The sequence below is a fragment of the Rhinoderma darwinii genome, chromosome 2, assembly GCF_050947455.1.
Source record: "Rhinoderma darwinii isolate aRhiDar2 chromosome 2, aRhiDar2.hap1, whole genome shotgun sequence".
NCBI classification, from domain to species: domain Eukaryota; kingdom Metazoa; phylum Chordata; class Amphibia; order Anura; family Rhinodermatidae; genus Rhinoderma; species Rhinoderma darwinii.
The window spans coordinates 90045170-90063601 of record NC_134688.1 but is presented as its reverse complement, the minus strand read 5'-3'; the positions used below and the strand labels follow the sequence as shown (position 1 = coordinate 90063601).

The following is an 18432-nucleotide window of genomic DNA, read 5'->3' as shown; positions in this document are numbered from 1 at the left end:
TAGTAAAGTGAAAATACAATAAAATGAGAAAACAGTTGTATCAAACAAACATATAGAGTTTTAATAGTTTCAAACATATTCAGGCCGGGTGGCTTTACCGGAACGATTCACGGAGTAGAAAATGGCCATAATGCCAGTACAGAAACTTTGAAAGAAAACTGTAATAAAATTTCTAATACCAATATCACCAGTCCTGGGCTATACATACACTGGATCTATGTGTGTGCATTATATATATACTGGTGGAGGCTAATACTCTGGATGCATGCATGTGTGACTGTATGACAGTCTGTGTACAGAGAGGAGGGGGCAGCAGGGGAATACTGACTGCTTATATTCAGCCAATCCTCCTCACTGCTCTGAGAGTGAAGACAGGAGGAGATAAAGGGCTGGCAAAATCCTTGTAACCTCAGAAAGCAGAAGCTGAGCAGCAGCAGATCCCTACAGAGAACTGACGGACCCTGGGACAAAGCACGACACACAGGATGGAACCCAACAGTCCCAGAAAGATCCAGTTCACCGTTCCATTCCTGGAGCCACATCTGGACCCAGAGGCAGCAGAGCAGGTGAGGACTTGATCAAGAAGCTCTGTGGACGATATCAAGGAGACATTGAGGGTGGTGCGGGTCTCATCTATAAAAAGCAATATGAGCAATATGTGCAGGAGAGATAGAGGAAAGAAAACACTAACTGATGAGGAAAACTGTGAAATAAAGTGACAGAAATGAGAGTGGTAATGAGAGAATTAAATGGAAATTTGGGAGAGTAATAGAAGAAAAGTGAGGAGGAGAAGAAGAAGAAGAAGAAGAAGAAGAAGAAGAAGAAGAAGGTGTATGGAGATGGGGGGAGATGATGCCAGCGGAGGGGTAGGGGGGATACAACACTAGATAGGTCACATGCCAATGTCAAACTGTAATTAAATCCTGCTGGGTTGGTACCGTTCACTATGTGGCTTGCTGTGCAGCTGTGTCAATGAGATGGGAGTGCCATTCTATAGCAATCTACTGAATATACTGAATATTAATGCTGTTGATGCCCATTGACTGCATGCCATGAGCTGTGTGCACATTCTTAGGTTTCTATGTTTGCTGTAGGGTGGAAATGGTTAATAGTATGGTTGAGGATATATTTAGAGAATCTGAGCATTAGTTTATTACCCAACAAGAATAGTGTTATGTTCATGTAAATATTATGTACAAGTCACAGAAATGTTTACAAAGAAGATACATGAAATATTTTGGATACATTTCACTAAAGATCACATTTGATTCAATTCAGACATGTATGGTTTACTGTATGTTATCCTACGGTATATACTATATCTGATTCATTTTCTTACTAATTGTTTAAATTGGGTTTTACATTGCATGCACTGTTTTAAGGAAGATGCAGCAGAGCTGAGTGTTTAATGTTTATAATTGCTGGGTTTGTAATTTGTGATTATGATTTGCTATCTGTTTTGCCGGTAAACATACTAAATACTCTTAACTGATATAGATATCTACACATTCAGCTCTGCTGCAGCTATAGTCCGGTTAATGTACTTTTGTGGATGTGAAATAATAATGAGTGTCAGTGAAGTGCACGATGTAGTGATCTAAATAGTAAATGTTACATGGTTCTGTTTACGTATTGTTATTTTTTTTATTTGCTGTGTGGTCCAGTTTCTAGTCATTTACAGTACAAGGCAATAATGTCATTAGTTTTAAGCGGTTGTCTCAAATTAGCATAAAGGGTCTGCTTTGGCTCCAGAAACAGCACCACTTTTGACCATTGGCTGTTTCTGATATTGCAGCTCAGCCTCTTTAAAAAGTGCACTTGATCTTTCACGTGAAATTCAGAAAAAGCTGTCATGTGTATGTACATCAGGAATAACACTATTTCTAGCCATTATATGACTGTATATCTAATTCTCAGTTTTCCCTGAGCTAGTAGACGGAGCCTAAGGGTACAGTCAGATGTGGCGGAATTGCTGTTGAATTCCGCTGCGGACAGTCCGCAGTGGAATTCCGCAGCAGCCGTTTTTTTCATTTCTTTCTATACATCTTTAGGAAAGTTAGTTCAGGCGTTGCACAAAATAACTGTGCGGAAATCAGGCTGCGGTGCAGAATTTTCCCTCCGCGGCATGCTCATTCCATTGCGGAAAAGAAGCGAAATTTCACTGCAGATTTCAGCCTTTGCAATGCAAAAACTGAAATCTGTGGCAAGTCCGCTGTGATATCTGCAACGTCTGATTTACCTGTCAAATATGCAAATGTTGGTGCAGATTCGTTGCGTAATTTCCCCAAATCTGCACCAACATTTGCAGCGGAAAAATTCCGCCACGTCTGAACCTGGCCTAAGGGTCAGTTCACACTGAGTTTTCTGTTGCTGATTTTAACATGTAAACTGCAATGGAATCCGCGGCGTCGGCTGTTCTTTCTTGCCGCATTTTCCGCCTCTAACCTCCCATTAAAATCAAAGGGAGACAGAAAAAAATCACGGCGCTCATTTCTGACATTTTTTCACTGTGTTTTTTACCTGCGGTCCTCGTATTAGATTTGATAGCCGAGGGCAAAAAATGTTGTGGAAAATGCAGAAAAAAAAAACCGCAGGTACTTCAAAATCTGCTTCAAAATTCCTGTAGCAGTTCTGAGGCAGATTTTCTCTGCCTGCAAAAAACTCTGTGTGAACTAGTCCTAACTGCTATCATGTCGGCCATACAAAGAACACATAGAGAAGAAAACATCCTGCCCCTCACTCTCTCTGTAGCACACCGTCATAGACAGCAGCAACTTGGAGCACATTAAGCAGCAGTAATAAACAGTGTAGCTGTGAATAGGGCACTGGGGTGAGAGATAACACTTAATAGAAGCTGCTGCAGTAGCATAGAGGACATCATACAGTAGTACTGAGCAGTGAAGCTGAGAATTCAGCACTGAGGTGAGATATAACACTTAGGCTGGGTACACACGACCTATTTTCAGACGTAAACGAGGCGTATTATGCCTCGTTTTACGTCTGAAAATAGGGCTACAATACGTCGGCAAACATCTGCCCATCCATTTGAATGGGTTTGCCGACGTACTGTGCAGACGACCTGTTATTTACGCGTGGTCGTTTGACAGCTGTCAAACGACGACACGTAAAAATACAGCCTCGTCAAAAGAAGTGCAGGACACTTCTTTGGACGTTCTTGGAGCCGTTTTCTCATAGACTCCAATGAAAACAGCTCCAAAAACGGACGTAAAAAAACGCAGCGAAAAACGTGAGTTGCTAAAAAAACGTCTGAAAATCAGGGGCTGTTTTCCCTTGAAAACAGCTCCATATTTTCAGACGTTTTTGGTCACTACGTGTGCACATACCCTCACTAGAAGCTGCAGCAGCATCTCTGTGTGCCTTAGACCTGATTTACACGAGCGTGTGCGTTTTGCGCACGCAAAAAATGCAGCGTTTTGCGTGTGCAAAAGGCACTTAACAGCTGAGTGTGTTATCAGTGTATGATGCGCGGCTGCGTCATTTTCGCGCAGCCGCCATCATTATGACACTCCGTTTGGATGTTTGTAAACAGAAAAGCACGTTATGCTTTTCTGTTTACATTCAGTTTGACAGCTGTTGCGCGAACCACGCAGTTCGCACGGAAGTGCTTACGTGCGGCATGCGTGGTTTTCACGCACCTATTGACTTCAATGGGTGCGTGATGCGCGAACAGCGCACAAAGAAAGGACATGTCGTGAGTTTTACGCAACGCACTGGAGCTGCGCAAAATTCACGCACTGTCTGCACTTCCCCATAGCATAATATAGGTGCATACGTGAAAAGCACGTGCATCGCACGCGCGTATATTACGCTCGTGTAAATGATGCCTTACTCTGCTCCTGCTATCCCCCCTGCCCTCTTCATATACTTATATGGGCAGCATGTATCACTCAGTGAAATGATGATCTGTCTCTGATCAAGACGGGTCGTAGCAGTAATTTCAGAGTGAAGGATCAGTGTTGGAGGCAGGGGAAGGGGGAGAAGAGCCTGATAAGTGGAGAAAGGCATTTTTCTGTAATAATATATTGAAAAGTTATTTTTTTTTATTTTTGCTTGTTCTATTGATTTATGCAATGTTTGTTAAAGGTTAATAAAAATTTAAGTGAAAGTGGGCTGAGTTGCAATACCAGACACAGTCCATTGACAAAAGTGGTGTTGTTTCTGGAACAAAGGCTTATACTTTTGTCTAATTTTAGACCACCCCTTTAAATTAGACCTCTCCTTATTGAGATGCATTTGCACTTGTACATGTGGGATTTCCCTGACAATCTTTTTTTTCCAATAGCGATTTAGTTGTAGTAATAGTAACTATGCTGCAATTGCTATTTTGGAAATCAACTCCCTAAATGTTGACTTCCTCATGAACCTATGCTTATACACAGAAGTAAATCTGAAGAGGCAGAACTGCAGTGTAAAGCACTGGAATGGGACAGAACAACAGGCCAAGTCTGTGATTAGACAGGATGTGGATATCTGACAACTTTAGATTAAAATTAAACAATGCCGCTAGCTGAGGTCTGCAGTACAGTCAAATGCAGCAAATCTATACGACCACAATTCTGAAGTCTCAGCTCAGGGACCATATCTTGACTACATATATATTAATTATCAGGTGGCAATTAGTTCTAGGTGCTAAGTGTAGAATCCCTTTAAGGAAGAAAAGCAAAGCAGACAAGAACATTAATTGTACTCCTATACATTTTGCGTTATAAAAGGCGCAGTAATAATATTTCAATTTATTATATATTTTATATGTGAAACATTATTATAATAATAATAATAATTATAATAATATAATAAGTAATTATAGTAGTAAACTAAGAGAATTTACAGCTAATTCTAAATTTTTTGTTTCCTTGAATTCTAAAAGGGGTTGTTCGAGAGTTGAAGAAATTAAACTAACTGCAGGAAATGTTCTAAATACTCACCTATTTAATCCCCCGCTAATTCAGCACCGATACTCAGGTGGTCTCCGCAAGTCTCTGTTTACTTTCCTGGAGTGAGGACATCCCATACATCCATGTGACTGCTTCAGCGATGATGCCAGCATGCACCAGCATGTGACCACTGAGGCCAGTGATTGTTAGTGAATGCCCAGTGGGGACCACCGGAGCATCGACACTGGAGTGGCGGGGGATTTTTACATGTGAGTAATATATGTTTTTTTTATTTTATAAAATTTCCTGCAGTCTATTTAATTTCTTTAAATTTCAGGCAACCCCCTTTAAGGTCACTTTTGCACATCAGAAGCCCCGTCGTTTTGCTGAAGTTGTGTATTTCACTTCATTTGCATTGAATGCAAATGGCATTCTAAAGAGTGGGGGGGGGGTAATAAAGAGGAAATAGACTTCACATGAGATAGCGATTGGTTCATGTTTTTAATAATTATTTTCATATTGGTATTCTCCCAAAAAACTCACCTACAGGTACTTTCTCTTACAAATAATTGCATCTCTTAGGCCAGATTCACACGAACGAGTGCGGACTCGTATGTGAAAAATGGCAGTTTTTCACATCCGAGTTGCACCCCTGCGTGTCCCGTTTTCATGGATCCCTCATAGATTTGAGTCTATCGAGGGATCTGTGAAAACAGAAGAAAATAGGACATGTTCTACTTTTCAAAGGACCCTTCACATGGTCTGTTGAAACAACGGCTGTGGGAACGCCCACATTGATATAAATGCGTCTGTGAGACAACCATTGAAATCGTATGAAATCAGAAGGCTCATACACCTCAATGGAATCCGGGCCCCTACAAAACTGAGCCATAATAGGACTGTGTGCATAAGTATTTGAATCATTACCAAGTGTACCCTAAAATAAAAAACTCCTTCCCATAAATGCATGGAAATGCAGGTACGACTGACATGTCATCCTTAGTGACATCACCTACAATGGTCATGTCTTGTGACCAAACCGAAAACCTAAGTCCTAGGATCACACACACAACTTATGTGGCAGTTTTTTGGCTCGACTTTTGAGCCAAAGCCAGTAGTGGATCCAAGAGGAAGGAAGGTTATAAAGAACAGACTGATGCCGCATTTTTCTTTTGTGTCCGCTGTGTTTGGCTAAACGTGGATATGATGAAAACCCCAAGCAGATACTGTCCTGAATGGACTTGTGTTTGTATCCTCAGTGCTACTTTTTTGAAGGGGTTGTTCCATCTGGACAACCCCTTCTCTAATTTAAAATGTGATACTACAAGGTGCTTGTTCAAATAAATGGTTAACCATTTAATACATGTCCACACTCCTCTCAGAGCAGACCGTAGGCCAGGTCTACACCTAGACTTTTTGTAGCTCTACTGATTTTTTTTTAACTATTGAGTGACAGCTGCAGTCCACAAGATTGCATGCAACTCAATGTATGTATTTGGACTGCAGCTGTAGCTCAAGAGTTAGGCTATGTTCACACGCTTAACAAAAAAACGGCTGAAAATACGGAGCTGTTTTCAAGGGAAAATAGCCTCTGATTTTCCGCTATTTTTTAAGCAACTTGCGTTTTTAGCGCCGTTTTTTACAGCCGTTTTTGGAGCTGTTTCTCTATTGAATCAATGACAAACGGCTCCAAAAACAGCTCAAGAAGTAACATGCACTTCTTTTTTATGGGGCGTTTTTTTACGCGACATTTTAAAAAAATCAATGGGCAGATGTCTGGAGGCGTTCAACCCCCATATTTTTAGCCGTATTTCGGGGCGTTTACGGCCCGAAAAACTGCTGAAAATAGGCTGTGTGAACATACCCTTTACGCCTCGAAATACACCTGAAAAAATGGAAGCTGAACGCCTACAAACTTCTGCCCATTGAAATCAATGGAAAAAACAGCATTTAGGGTATGTTCACCCGCTTACTAAAAAACGTCTGAAAATACGGAGCTGTTTTCAGAGAAAACAGCCTCTGATTTTCAGGCGTTTTTGAAGCTGAAAATGAAGCTTCTTTTTAGGCTAAGTTCACACTGAGTTTTTTGACGAGTTTTTTGACGCGGAAACCGCGCCAAAAAGCTCGTCAAAAACGGGCCGAAAATGCCTCCCGTCGATTTCAATGAAGCGACATGCCCTATCTTCGGGCGTTTCCACCTCTGACTCAGAGAAAGCGTATTTTGCGGCGTTTTATGCCCGCAGCGCCCAATGGCTGTGAGCAAAAAACGCTGTGAAAAACGCTGCGAAAATCGGCGTGCAGGGAGAGGAAAATCTGCCTCAAACTTCCAAACGGAATTTTGAGACAGAAATTCTGCCTGCAAAATACTCCGTGTGAACATAGCCTATGAGGCTTCTTTTAAGGCATCTTTTGAGGCGGTTTTTGAAGCGTTTTTCATAGTGTTCAATGGAAAATCAGCTCAAAAAAACACCTCAAGAAGTGACATGCACTTCTTTTTACCTTAGCGTCGTTTTACCCTCCGTTTTCTAAAACAGCGGCGTAAAAAAGACGCCCTGTATGAACTAAATGCTGTTTTTCCCATTAATTTCAATGGGCAGATGCTTGTAGGCATTCAGCTTCCGTTTTTTCAGGCGTTTTTCGAGGCATAAACGCCCGAAATATGCCTGAAAACACTGCGTGTGAACATACCCTAAGAATCTGCATCCAAAATCAGCCTGGAATACAGGCTGATTTTGGGTATGGTCACTCAGAGTTTTTTAGAAGCTGAAAAAATAGTCGCTGATTCTGCCTCCAAAATCATCCTTTTTTTTTCAGGCTCAATTTGGAGGCCGATTTTCAAATGCAAGCTGTTCTGGACACGTTTTTTTTGGCAATTTTTACCGCCGATAACAGCGCCCAAGCTAGTCGTGCTGTTTTTTCAGCTTACCATTGCTTCAGTGGGAATTTGTGGCACGGAATCCGCGCCAAGATAGGTCAGAAGGCTTTTTTTGTTTTTTTTTAGCACTGCTGAATAAGGCCACAGTGCAGGTTTGCTTAATTTTGCTTAATTTTGCATGCATTTTTTAAACCAAACCTATAAGCCCTGCCTATATTTCTTCTTTTTTGGTTCTGTTTCTGGTTTTGGCTTAAAAAAAATACATGCAAAATCTACAACAAATCTTCACTGTGTGAATAAGGACTTAGATTCAGCGAGCTAAAAAATCTGCGCCGTGTGACCTTCAGAGCGGATTCCCATTAAAGACTATAGGAGACAAAAGCAAGGCGGTTTCAGCACTGATTCTGACGCTGAAACAGGGTTGGAATCAGCGTGAAAATTCCACAGTGTAAGGGCTGATTCAGACGAATGTGTTTTGCGTCCGTGCCGGCCGCGTGGTTTTCACGCGGCTCGCGCGGACCTAGAGAAGTCTATGGGGCAGTGCAGACAGTCCGTGAGTTTTGCGCAGCGCTGGACCGCTGCGTAAAACTCGCGACATGTTCTATGTGTCGGCGTTTTTCGCGCATCACGCACCCATTGAAGTCAATGGGTGCGTGAAAATCACGCATGCCCCACGGAAGCACTTCCGTGGGACAAGCGTTATTCGCGCAATAACAGTAAAAGAATGAATGTAAACAGAAAAGCACCACGTGCTTTTCTGTTTACAAACATCCAAACGGAGTGTCATAAAGATGGCGGCTGCGCGAAAAGCACGCAGCCGCGCATCCATATGAACAGGGCACATGGAGCTGTCAAGTGCCTTTTGCGCACGCAAAACGCCACAGTTTTTGCATGCGCAAAAACGGCATGTTCGTCTGAATCAGCCCTAAACATGCACTTTGGAGGAAAATTCTGCGACTGTTTTTTCAGCTTCAACAAATCTCCGTGTGAACATACCCTAATTAATGCCTTGCCAGAACATTCTCTAGATGTCATTACTCTTTTTGGACTTTTTAGAAATAATACAAATCTGGAACAAAAGTGTGGGGTTATGAGTGTAGAAGGAAGAGGGAAATGGGAGGAAACCTCCAGCTCACCGATCCGACACTCCTGTGTTGGTAATCGCCCGGGTCAGCCGCGACGGCACACGGCAGCAACAGCAGAAAAAACCAGAGAGGATACAGCGATAGTGATGTCAAAAATAGGAAAAACTAAGTTTCCACTTTATTGAATACAAGCTATCGTGGACACAGCCATGACTAAGAGCACAGCCTAGTGCTTGAAACGCGTAGGCTATTCTATTGCCGGATCACCACCTTGTTTTTTCCTCCTGGTGTTCTATTTCAAGCTCTGATAGCTTGTATTCAATAAAGTGGAAACTTAGTTTTTCCTATTTTTGACATCACTATCGCTGGATCCTCTCTGGTTTTTTCTGTTATGAGTGTAGACTCTATTCCCTTCCTGTCCAAAGTGAGCAACTTCTACTAGATACATGATATGTGACCAGTAGCTATCACATTGTACAAGAAGTGGTTGCCAATAAAATGGTTTAGTAGAAGGTTTATTCTACTCCTCTATTAGATTAGAAATAAAGTTCTTTTTTCCCACACGAATGCAAAACTTTTGGGAATTTCGGACCAACCTAGATTAGTGTAGAATTAATTCGCTCATTTCTACTAAAAACCTATGCAGACCATGCCCTATTCACAGCTGAAACTTTGCTACACTTGTTTCCACCCCTGTAATTTCAGATCAAAATACTGATCCATTAATTTCTATGGCCAACGGACACCTTCCCGCATATTTACAGGTAGGTGTCCGGGCCATAGAAAGCATCCGTAAAAAATAGGACATATCCTATTTCTTGATTTTGCGAACCGTGTTCCAAATGCAGGTGACTATCCAAGGCCGTCCGTGGTTTGCAGGGCTATGGCCATGTGCAGGGAGCCTAACAAAGTATTGCCTAAACTGGATACAATTGTAGCAAACTCTACTGTAAGGGTATGTTCACATGGCCTATTTACGGACGTAATTCGGGCGTTTTTGCCCCGAATTACGTCTGAAAATAGCGCCTCAATAGCGCTGACAAACATCTGCCCATTGAAAGCAATGGGCAGACGTTTGTCTGTTCACACGAGGCGTATATTTACGCGCCGCTGTCAAATGACGGCGCGTAAATAGACGCCCGCGTAGAAGAAGTGACCTGTCACTTCTTTGGCCGTAATTGGAGCCGCTATTCATTGACTTCAATGAATAGCAGCGCTAATTACGGCCGTAATGGACGCGGCGTTCAAGCGCCTGCACATGCCGGTACGGCTGAAATTACAGGGATGTTTTCAGGCTGAAACATCCCCGTAATTTCAGCCGTAACGGACGCCCTCGTGTGAACATACCCTAACAAATTATTCTGTGAGAAGTCTGAACGGGTTTTCAAACTCTGAATGTAAACCAGGATTTTCCCACTTAATTGACAGCAAAAAAAGTAATTATAAAATGTTAAGAAATTAAACACAAATTAAATTAGAAAGTTTCATAAGGAGTCACAAGGTGCCCAAACTTCAGATGTCTTAAAGCGTGCAGTGTCTGAAAAACAAAACAAGAAATACATTTGATAAATGCTGCTCAAAGACAATGGGGCAGATTTAAGATTGAGACAGCGTAAACTTAGACCAGGCAGTCGGAATATGCGCCAGATTTTTCACAGTGTCTACCAATCAGCTAATTGAAGGCGCTGCAGCGATCCGGCCTCCTTATTGTTTACCAGGCACATCTCCGTACATTTTGTAGTGACTGTACCTAGTTTTTTAGCTCAAAGCATCTCAGCCCCATTCAAATAAATGGAACTGTGCTGCAATATCAGCCGCTACCAAATTTACCGAGCTGTGCCTGGTAAACAATAAGGGCATGTTCACACGCAGAGTTAAAATCGTCTCAAAATACGCATTTTTCGCGGTGTTTTCTCTGCGTTTTTTACAGCCGTTTTTGGAGCTGTTTTCAATAGAGTCTATGAGAAAACGGCTCCAAAAACGTCCCAATAAGTGTCCTGCACTTCTTTTGACGAGCCGTCATTTTATGTGCTGTATTTTGACAGCGACGCGTATAAGGACAGCTCGTCTGCACAGAACATCGTAAGACCCATTGCAAGCAATGGGCAGATGTTTGCCGACGTATTGGAGCTGTCTTTTCAGGCTTAATTTGAGGCGTAAAACGCCTCCATTACGTCTGAAAAGAGGTTGTGTGAACATACCCTAAGAAGGCCGCAGCACTTGATGGATCGCCGCTGTCCCTTCATTCAGCTGATCTGTGTGGGTGCCGGGAGTCTGACCCCCGTTAATGTGATATTGATGGTCAATAGAGAAGTCCTGGAGAAACCCTTTAACTTATGGTTATAAGCTACAGATATCCGGACCAAAACATGACAGCCTTCCTGAGATTTTTGCCTCTTACTCATTGACATGTGACTATTCTCGGCAAACTACACTGCAGTATAGGTGTAAGTATGAAACTTAATATGAAACATTACTTCAAATGTTAACAATGGAGCACTTGCAATTGATCAGAACAGTCACACTAAGGCAGGATTTACACGAGCGTGTGCATTTTGCGCATGCAAAAAACGTGGCGTTTTGCGTGCGCAAAAGGCACTTAACAGCTCCATGTGAGCATGCTATTCGCGCAGCCGCCATCATTCTGACACTCTGTTTGTATGTTTGTAAACTGTTTGCAATCATAGTTTGCTAGCTGTTGCGCGAATCACACACGTCCCATGGAGGTGCCTCCGTGTGGCATGCGTGATTTTCACGCACCCATTGACTTCAAAACGCAGAAATATAGGACCTGTCGTGACATTTACGCAGCGGACACACGCTGCGCAAAAATCACTGACAGTCTGCACTGCCCCATAGACTAGCATAGGTCCGTGTGACGCGCATGACAAGCACGCGCATTGCACGGACGTATTACACGTTCGTGTAAATCCGCTCTTACAGCGCTGTCCTGAATCAATGGTAACCTGACACATCATAAAATGGAAGCCAAGGGGACCCGTACTGGATCCCCCTCAGGCTGCTACATCAGGCCCCGGCAAAGGTTCTAACACTGCCTGATGTGATCACTCTGCATACACCGTGGCAAAAACCTTTTTAGGTCCCCTGTGTATAAGAGAAGGGGACCGGTAAGTAAATTATGATTTTTTATTTGTCCGATTAGATCGGAGAAGGGGCTTGAGGCCTGTCTCTGTACTGTTATTCCCCTGTGCAGCCGCTTTCTGTACGATAAAACGGAAGAATTTTTTTAAAAATTGACAAAAAAGAACTGGTGATATTCACTTTAATTTTGTTTTACCTGCAAATCATATTTTTCTATGCCTGAATTAGTAGCTAAACATCATGAAGAATAGAGACGACAATATGTCCCCTGTTGGTTCTACAAAGAACTATCTATTGGTACTTGTCTTTCTGAAAATGTTTCTGAAGTGCAAAATGATGTAATACCCTTAATTTCTAAATGCAGACATGTATGGCGCTATTCATTCATGAGATCTTAAATGTTTAATGTCCAATAAATGTATAAAGAGACCACCAATTCACCTACTCAGTATTCTTGTTAGGGATCTGCCAGGTACTTCATCTAGGCATACTCCTGGGATTAATCAATCCACACCTGAGGCCAGACCTGTTCGACTGACACCATCTCCCACCAACCAGGGTGGCAGGCTCAGGAGTGGGAGAGCCTATCGCGGCCTGGTCTGTCGGAGTTAGCTCCGCCCCCTGTCCTTTATTACCTGCCCTGTTCTCTCCCTCAGTGCTTGTAATTCTTTTGGATTCCTGGCCCCACTGCTGCTTGCTCCAGCCTGCTTCTGCCGTCCTTCTGCCTTGCTGCAGTTCTGCTTGACCTGCTTTGCTTTGCCCCTGGCTTGCTTCTGTCTCCTTGCCCGCTTGGGTGTACTCACTTCGTCCTGGTCCTGACTGTCCGTTCGCCGCTCCGTTTCCTCGTGGCGTTCCGTGGCTACTGCCCCTTCCCTTGCATGTTCCCTGTTTGTTTTCCTGTGCACTTAGACAGCGTAGGGACCGCCGCCCAGTTGTACCTCGTCGCCTAGGGCGAGTCGTTGCAAGTAGGCAGGGACAGGGCGGTGGGTAGATTAGGGCTCACTTTCCCTTCACCTCCTTCCGGCCATTACATAATTACAAGCCCTTACCTAGTCTACCATTTCTCCTACGCTGACGCTATCATGGACCCCCTTGAGACCCTGGCCCAGCAGATGCAGGGCCTCTCCCTACAGGTCCAGGCCCTGGCCCAAAGGGTCAATCAGGGTGACGCTGCTTTAGTAGTACCCCTCACCTCACCTCTAGAACCCGACCTCAAGTTACCTGACCGGTTCTCAGGGGACCGTAAGACGTTTCTCTCCTTCCGGGAGAGTTGCAGACTGTATTTCCGCCTAAAGCCCCACTCCTCAGGTTCCGAGAACCAGCGGGTGGGTATCATCATATCCCGACTCCAGGAAGGGCCCCAAGAGTGGGCCTTCTCCTTGGCTCCTGACGCCCCTGAACTTTCCTCTGATCGTTTTTTCTCTGCCCTCGGACTCATTTACGACGAGACTGACAGGACTGCCTTAGCCGAGAGTCAGCTGGTGACCTTACGTCAGGGTAGGAGACCGGTTGAGGAATACTGTTCTGATTTTAGGAAGTGGTGCGTAGCTTCTCAGTGGAACGATCCGGCCCTAAGGTGCCAGTTTAGGTTAGGATTATCTGACGCCCTGAAGGATCTGCTGGTTAGCTACCCCTCGTCTGACTCCCTTGACCAGGTTATGGCCCTAGCAGTACGACTTGACCGACGTCTCAGGGAACGTCAGCTAGAACGCTTCAGTGTGCTCCCCTCTGACTTTTCTGCGATCCCCCCCGAGGTCCCGTCTCCTCGCCCCTCCACGGAGGACTCGGAGGTACCTATGCAACTCGGGGCCTCCATGTCCCCTCGACAACGTAGGGAGTTTCGCAGAATGAATGGTCTCTGCTTCTACTGTGGGGACGACAAGCATCTACTGAACACCTGTCCCAGGCGCAAGAATAAGAAGCCGGAAAACTTCCGCGCCTAAGTGATCATCGGGGAGGTCACTTGGGCGCACAGGTATTTCCCGTTAATGTGAAACGCAATAAAATTTTGCTTCCCTTTCAGGTCTCGTTTGCTGGCCGGTCTGCCACGGGCAGTGCTTTCGTGGATTCAGGGTCATCTGCTAATATCATGTCTGCGGAATTTGCTATGTCTCTAAAGATGCCTTGTATTGATTTACCTTATCCTATCCCTGTAGTAGGAATCGACTCAACTCCCCTTGCTAATGGTTATTTTACTCAGCATACTCCTGTTTTTGAACTCCTGGTTGGCTCCATGCATTTGGAGCAGTGCTCTGTACTGGTGATGCAGGGATTATCGTCTGATCTGGTTTTAGGCCTTCCCTGGTTGCAGTTGCATAATCCCACGTTTGATTGGAATACTGGGGATCTCACCAAATGGGGTAATGAATGTCTTATGTCATGTCTTTCTGTTAACTCTATTTCTCCCCGGGAGGAGGTAAACACGCTTCCTGAGTTTGTTCAGGACTTCGCCGATGTGTTTTCTAAGGAGGCCTCCGAGGTGTTGCCCCCCCATAGAGATTACGATTGCGCTATCGATTTGGTGCCTGGTGCCAAGCTTCCTAAGGGGAGGATATTTAATCTTTCATGTCCTGAACGTAAAGCTATGAGGGAATATATCCAAGAATGCCTGGCCAAGGGTTTCATTCGCCCCTCGACTTCTCCTGTAGGTGCTGGCTTCTTCTTCGTGGGGAAGAAGGATGGTGGTCTTAGGCCGTGCATTGATTATCGTAACCTGAATAAGGTCACCGTAAGGAACCAGTACCCACTTCCTTTGATTCCGGATCTTTTTAATCAGGTTCAGGGAGCCCAATGGTTTTCTAAGTTCGATCTACGGGGGGCATATAACCTTATCCGCATCAAAGAGGGGGATGAGTGGAAAACTGCGTTCAACACACCCGAGGGTCATTTCGAATACCTGGTCATGCCCTTTGGGTTGTGTAATGCCCCTGCTGTCTTCCAGAATTTTATTAATGAAATCCTGAGAGAGTACCTGGGTAATTTTCTTGTTGTGTACCTTGATGACATACTGGTGTTTTCCAAGGACTGGTCCTCCCACGTGGAGCATGTCAGGAAGGTGCTCCAGGTCCTTCGGGAGAATAATCTGTTTGCTAAGACTGAAAAATGTGTCTTTGGGGTACAGGAGATACCATTTTTAGGGCAAATCCTCACTCCTCATGAATTCCGCATGGACCCTGCCAAGGTTCAGGCTGTGGCGGAATGGGTCCAACCTGCCTCCCTTAAGGCGTTACAGTGTTTTTTAGGGTTCGCCAACTATTACAGGAGATTTATTGCCAACTTCTCGGTCGTCGCTAAGCCTCTTACGGACCTTACCCGCAAGGGTGCTGATGTCCTCCATTGGCCCCCTGAGGCCGTCCAGGCCTTTGAGACCCTCAAGAAGTGCTTTATCTCGGCCCCCGTGCTGATTCAGCCCAACCAAGAGGAGCCATTTATTGTGGAGGTTGACGCTTCCGAGGTGGGAGTGGGGGCCGTCTTGTCCCAGGGTACCAGCTCCCTCACCCATCTCCGCCCCTGTGCTTACTTCTCTAGGAAGTTTTCGCCCACGGAGAGTAACTATGATATTGGCAACCGCGAACTTCTAGCCATTAAATGGGCTTTTGAGGAGTGGCGGCACTTCCTGGAGGGGGCCAGACACCAGGTAACGGTCCTTACGGATCACAAGAATCTGGTTTTCCTAGAATCGGCCCGGAGGCTTAATCCTAGACAAGCTCGGTGGGCACTATTCTTTACCAGATTTAATTTCTTGGTTACCTATAGGGCTGGGTCCAAGAATATTAAGGCTGATGCTCTGTCACGTAGTTTCATGGCCAATCCTCCTTCTGAGAAGGATCCTGCTTGTATTTTACCCCCTGGTATAATCGTCTCTGCCACGGATTCTGATTTAGCTTCTGATATCGCGGCTGATCAGGGTGCAGCTCCCGGGAACGTCCCTGAGGACAAACTGTTTGTTCCCCTGCAATACCGGCTGAGGGTACTCAGGGAAAACCATGACTCCGCTCTATCTGGTCATCCTGGCATCTTGGGCACCAAACACCTCATTACCAGAAACTATTGGTGGCCTGGGTTGCCTAAAGACGTTAGGGCTTACGTCGCCGCTTGTGAGGTTTGCGCTAGGTCCAAAACCCCTAGGTCCCGACCTGCGGGCCTACTACGTTCCTTGCCCATTCCCCAGAGACCTTGGACCCATATCTCCATGGATTTTATCACCGATTTGCCTCCATCTCAGGGCAAGTCGGTGGTGTGGGTGGTAGTCGACCGCTTCAGCAAGATGTGCCACTTTGTGCCCCTTAAGAAGCTACCTAACGCCAAGACGTTAGCTTCTTTGTTTGTGAAACACATCCTGCGTCTCCATGGGGCCCCAGTCAATATCGTTTCTGACAGAGGGGTACAATTTGTTTCCTTATTTTGGAGAGCTTTTTGTAAAAAGTTGGAGATTGATCTGTCCTTCTCCTCCGCCTTCCATCCCGAAACTAATGGCCAAACGGAAAGGACCAACCAATCCCTGGAACAATATTTAAGGTGTTTCATCTCTGACTGTCAATTCGATTGGGTCTCATTCCTTCCCCTTGCTGAATTTTCCTTGAATAACCGGGTCAGTAACTCGTCAGGGGTCTCCCCGTTTTTCTGTAATTTCGGGTTTAACCCAAGATTCTCCTCCGTCTCCCCTGGTTGTTCCAATAATCCTGAGGTAGAGGATGTTCATCGGGAACTGTGCACCGTCTGGGCCCAGGTTCAGAAGAACCTAGAGGCGTCCCAGAGCGCACAAAAGATTCAGGCGGATAGTAGACGTTCTGCTAACCCCCGGTTTGTCGTCGGGGATTTGGTCTGGTTGTCGTCCAGGAACTTGCGCCTTAAGGTCCCGTCCAGGAAGTTTGCTCCCCGATTTATTGGACCTTATAAGATCATTGAAGTCCTCAACCCTGTATCTTTCCGTCTGGAGCTCCCCCCATCATTTCGCATACATGACGTCTTCCATGCCTCCCTCCTTAAACGCTGCTCCCCGTCCTGGTCCCCCTCGAGGATACCTCCTGTTCCCGTTCTCACCCCTGAGGGGGTGGAATTCGAGGTGGCCAAGATTATGGACAGTAGGATGGTCCAGGGCTCCCTCCAGTACCTGGTCCATTGGAGAGGATACGGGCCGGAGGAGAGGACTTGGGTACCTGCCCGTGATGTTCACGCTGGGGTATTGATCAGGAGGTTCCACCTTCTCTTCCCCACTAAACCGGGTCCCCTTAGTAAGGGTCCGGTGGCCCCTCATAAAAGGGGGAGTACTGTTAGGGATCTGCCAGGTACTTCATCTAGGCATACTCCTGGGATTAATCAATCCACACCTGAGGCCAGACCTGTTCGACTGACACCATCTCCCACCAACCAGGGTGGCAGGCTCAGGAGTGGGAGAGCCTATCGCGGCCTGGTCTGTCGGAGTTAGCTCCGCCCCCTGTCCTTTATTACCTGCCCTGTTCTCTCCCTCAGTGCTTGTAATTCTTTTGGATTCCTGGCCCCACTGCTGCTTGCTCCAGCCTGCTTCTGCCGTCCTTCTGCCTTGCTGCAGTTCTGCTTGACCTGCTTTGCTTTGCCCCTGGCTTGCTTCTGTCTCCTTGCCCGCTTGGGTGTACTCACTTCGTCCTGGTCCTGACTGTCCGTTCGCCGCTCCGTTTCCTCGTGGCGTTCCGTGGCTACTGCCCCTTCCCTTGCATGTTCCCTGTTTGTTTTCCTGTGCACTTAGACAGCGTAGGGACCGCCGCCCAGTTGTACCTCGTCGCCTAGGGCGAGTCGTTGCAAGTAGGCAGGGACAGGGCGGTGGGTAGATTAGGGCTCACTTTCCCTTCACCTCCTTCCGGCCATTACAATTCTCCACTCTTTTGGCACTGCTCTCTCTTGGATTTCTTCCTATATCTCTGAATGCTCTTTCAGTGTATAATTTTCTGGTTCTTCTTCTCCTCTTCCCCTTGCTGTTGAGGTTCCTACAGGATCAGTACCATCTCTACGCTGATGACACCCAATTATATAAATTTTCACCATGACATCACTCTCGCTCGAATACAAAACACAAGTGATAGTCTGTCCACTGTCTCTAACATCATGTCTTCTCTCTATCTAAAACGGAATCTTTCTAAAACTGAGCTCCTTGTGTTTCTGCCATCTTCTAACCTACCTAAACCTGATGCTTTCATTTCAGTGTGTGGTACCGTAAACTCCTAGGCAGCATGCCCCTGTCTAGGGGTTATGTTCAACTCAGATCTTTCCTTTACTCCCTACATTAAATCACTTGCACGCTCCTGTCATGTGCAGCAGGGCCGGCTCCAGGTTTATGTCGGTCCTTGGGTGACACAGACTTAGTAGGCCCCTTTCCAGGGCACGAGGCAGCTGTAAAACATCAGAAAATGGCAGTTTGTGCCCCCATATAGAAGTTAGGCCTTGTTTATGCCCTCATATAGAAGTTAGGCCCCCAGTTTGTGCCCCATATATACAGTGC

At 45.4% G+C, this 18432-nt stretch overlaps 1 protein-coding gene across 3 annotated transcripts in view; it reads left to right on the top strand.

Annotated features, from left to right (window-relative positions):
• Positions 1-353: 353 nt before the first annotated feature.
• The window catches only part of PPP1R1A (protein phosphatase 1 regulatory inhibitor subunit 1A), a 212021-nt gene continuing 193942 nt past the window's right edge, over positions 354-18432 (top strand). For all 3 annotated transcript variants that reach the window (XM_075850118.1, XM_075850116.1, XM_075850115.1), the window contains exon 1: positions 354-566. In XM_075850118.1, the coding sequence (XP_075706233.1) occupies positions 486-566 (81 nt within the window). In that variant the 5' untranslated portion in view covers positions 354-485. The remainder of the gene's footprint in view (positions 567-18432) is intronic.